The sequence below is a fragment of the Babylonia areolata genome, chromosome 14 (genome assembly GCF_041734735.1).
Source record: "Babylonia areolata isolate BAREFJ2019XMU chromosome 14, ASM4173473v1, whole genome shotgun sequence".
In the NCBI taxonomy this organism is placed as follows: domain Eukaryota; kingdom Metazoa; phylum Mollusca; class Gastropoda; order Neogastropoda; family Buccinidae; genus Babylonia; species Babylonia areolata.
Genome location: NC_134889.1, coordinates 33,208,368 through 33,212,192, shown reverse-complemented (window position 1 = coordinate 33,212,192; position 3,825 = coordinate 33,208,368). Strand labels below are relative to the sequence as shown.

Here is a 3,825-nt window from a genome sequence, read left to right as displayed (position 1 = left end):
TCTCTCCACCCCCACCCCCCACCCCCCTCCCCCCCGCCACCCCACTGCCCACAAGAAGTAAAACTCAAGAGGCACACTATCCCAGTCTTTGAGCACTATGTACACACCCATGACATGTCCCTTTGTGGACGGGCGCAATAGCCGAGTGGTTAAAGCGTTGGACTGTCAATCTGAGGGTCCCGGGTTCGAATCACGGTGACGGCGCCTGGTGGGTGAAGGGTGGAGATTTTTACGATCTCCCAGGTCAACATATGTGCAGACCTGCTAGTGCCTGAACCCCCCTCATGTGTATATGCAAGCAGAAGATCAAATACGCACGTTAAAGATCCTGTAATCCATGTCAGCGTTGGGTGGGTTATGGAAACAAGAACATACCCAGCATGCACTTCCCCGAAAACGGAGTATGGCTGCCTACATGGCAGGGTAAAAACGGTCATACACGTAAAAGCCCACTCGTGTGCATACGAGTGAACGCAGAAGAAGAAGTCCCTTTGTGCATTGCATTCTGAATACGGTGCACAAACGGTGCAGGAAGCTAACTGATACAATTGGACCTGTGGAGTGGAATGTTGGCCCAGAGGCAATGCATCCATCCCCTTAGGAAGTGAGAGAATCTGGGTGCACTGGTTCGAAACCCATAGTTGCCAGTATCTTCTCCCTCTCCACTGGAGCTTGAGTGGTGGTCTGGATGCTAGTCATTCAGATGAGTTGACAAACTAAGGTCCCATGTACAGCATGCTCTTAGAACAAGCATGTTAAAAATTAAAAAAAACATGGCCAAATTCAGGGTTGTCACTGGCAAAATTCTGTAGAAAAAATCACTTCGACAGGAAAACAAAATTGCAGGCAGGAAAAAATACAAAAAAAAATGGGTGGCGCTCTCATTGTAGCAACACGCTTTCCCTTGGGTGAGCAGCCTGAATTTCATACAGAGAAATCTGTTGTGACAAAAAGAGTAATACAATACAATAATACAACACAATATTTCAGAAAACACACTGAGCATCATTCTTCATGTTAATAATAATAACTGCATGTGCTGAGATATAGATATGACTGACATTCGACCCTGTATGTTTTTGATGACAGCAGCTTCAATGCACAGCCAGTCCTCAAACCACTCCCCAGAAACCAGGTAAACAAAAACGCAGAAAAGAAAAATGACAAACAGACAAAAACCCGACTGAATGATGAGATCAGAAAGTATCCAGCAAAGCAGTGCCATGCCAGTGGCCTGGGAAACAAATGAAGACTGAAGCATAATCACAACGAGGAAAAAAATGATCAGAACTTGAGGCTGCCAATGTGTGTACGATACAACGGGCTTTTTAACTCACTCAGTACGGCCAGTCCTCTCTTCTCCTCTACACAGACCCCTCGGATGTCCAGTGGGTGTCTGAATGACCCAACCTTTAGCTTCCGTCGTCAGATCTGTGGTATTCTTTGTCAACATTCACCTCTTCCATATAAGAGCCTTCTGCTTGCAATATTTTGATGATGGTAATCAGGGTGAAACGCTGTTAACGTCGTCTCTTTCGTCGTTCGTATGGAGAGAGTTAAAATAACAGCCCAAAGGCAGATCAACACGAAAGGCTTCCTGTCAAGTCCTCAAAACCATAACAAATATAAAAGATGTACCGGTACATGCTTTGTAAATTTGATCCAGAAAATGTCAGAATTAAATCGACAACCAAACAAGAACACTTAGAAAAGATGAAATAAAATAAAAAGGACAATAATTATTATTTTAAAAAATAAAAATAAAAATCCCATAGTACATAATTCACGGCAGTCGATTTATAAGACACATTCTTACATACCACCCTTTATGTACAGAAAAGTGCAACATGAAAAAGAAAGTTTTTCACCTGACAGTCATGAGTCCACAATTTATCGACCATATCATTCTGTGAAGCAGATTACCTGATTCCTCTGTCAGATAGCGTGATCATCACCTCATGGTTCATTGCATGCAACAAAAGTGAACATTGAAGTTTTTAAAGAAAGAATATAAAGCATTATAACTAAGCTGAACCCTTAGAAATAAAATAAATATGTTTTCATAAGGAAAGTGTATGGACATATCCCTGTCCATCCTTTCTCCAAAGACCTAACATCAAATCAAACCACCGTCTTTAAAATAAATAAATAAATAAATTTAATAAAGAAATTATATATATAAATCAGACATGTACAACCATTGCTGTAGCAGTTTGATAATTCCTGATCAAAAGATAAAATGTGAACATCATTCCCCAAATGTAAACCTTAACGCAATTCTTTTTTTTTTAAGTCCTGGAAGATATTCAATCATACTTATTAGACAAGTACATTCTGAAAGAATAAAAGAAAAAGATTGCAGCTGACATCTTTATTGTTAAGTGTCTATATATATACATCCATTTTGATTGCCAAAGGCAAATGTTAGAAGCAGATGTCAATGTGCATGTATCTGTGTGTGTGTGTGTGTGTGTGTGTGATGGAAAAGGTAGCATTACATGTGTCATTGCCTGACAACACCATGCATGCTTCTCTCGTTGTGTTGCTCCTGTCTTCCTTGGGAGTTATTTGGCAGCATCTGAAACCAGCGTAAACACATTGATATCATTTGATGTGTAACGTAACATGAAAAAGCCAGCATTAAATATTATCTGATGTGTAATACAACGTGAAGGAACCAGCACTGACATATAATTTGATGTGTAATATGAAAAAAAAAACCCAAATAAATCATTCTATGTTTAGTATAACATGAAGAAACCAGCATAAAGACATTATCTGATGTATAATATAACGTGAAGAAATCAGCATTAACACATTATTTGATGTGTAATATAACATGAAGAAGCCAGCATTAACACATTATCTGATGTGTAATATAGCATGAAGAAACCAGCATGAACACATTATCTGATGTGTAATATAACATGAAGAAACCAGCATTAACACATTATTTGATGTGCAATATAACATGAAGAAACCAGCATTAACACATTATTTGACGTGCAATATAACATGAAGAAACCATGAGCAGTGACACATTATCTGATGTGTAACATGAATAAAACCAGCATCAACACATTTTCTGATGTGTAGTATATTTGCGATTGGAATGAACTTCCTCTTTCTCCACTCTCAGCTCTTTCAAGTCTGGCCTTAAAACCCACCTCTTCCCAAAATAGCCTCCCTTGCCTGCCCTTCCTTGTCTTTAGTTTCTACAGTTTTAGAGTTATGCATGCGTGTGAATGACTGGTGCGAAAGCGCTTTGATTTGTCTCTGCACAAGATTCAGCGCTATATAAATACCATTATTATTATTATATGAAAAAACCCAGAAGAAATCAGCATTAACACATTATTTAACAATCACACACTATTTTATTTGTAATGTAATGTGAAGAAACCAGCATGTGCAATGTAACTTGAAGAAACCAGCATTAACACATATGTAATATAACATGAAGAAACTGAGAAGAAATCAGCATAATTTACACATTATTTGATGTGTAATATAATGTCAAGAAACCAGCATAAACACATCATTTGACGTATCACATAACATTAAGAAAACCAGCATAGAAACAATTTTTTTTATGCATAACATGACTTAAGAAAAAACACATCCAGTTAGTTAAAATTGCACACAACATCAATACCCCAACTCAGGTGATTTTGTCAAGGGGGGTAACCACCCCAGTACAACAGGAGGAGGGAACCAATCTGGCATGACGCAGACACAATCAAAAATTAACGAGAACATACTGAAAATGCCAATGTGTATTTTGGGTGTCCGTGATTTAAGCTCACAACGCTTTGACAGTGGGCT

General features: G+C 38.6%; 1 protein-coding gene across 1 annotated transcript in view; it reads right to left on the bottom strand.

Annotated features, from left to right (window-relative positions):
• Positions 1-2,283: 2,283 nt before the first annotated feature.
• LOC143289998 (adenylate kinase isoenzyme 5-like) overlaps positions 2,284-3,825 on the bottom strand; it is a 62,850-nt gene continuing 61,308 nt past the window's right edge. Inside the window, exon 21 of the mRNA XM_076599296.1 lies at positions 2,284-2,578. Coding sequence (XP_076455411.1) covers positions 2,565-2,578 — 14 coding nt within the window. The 3' untranslated portion in view covers positions 2,284-2,564. The remainder of the gene's footprint in view (positions 2,579-3,825) is intronic.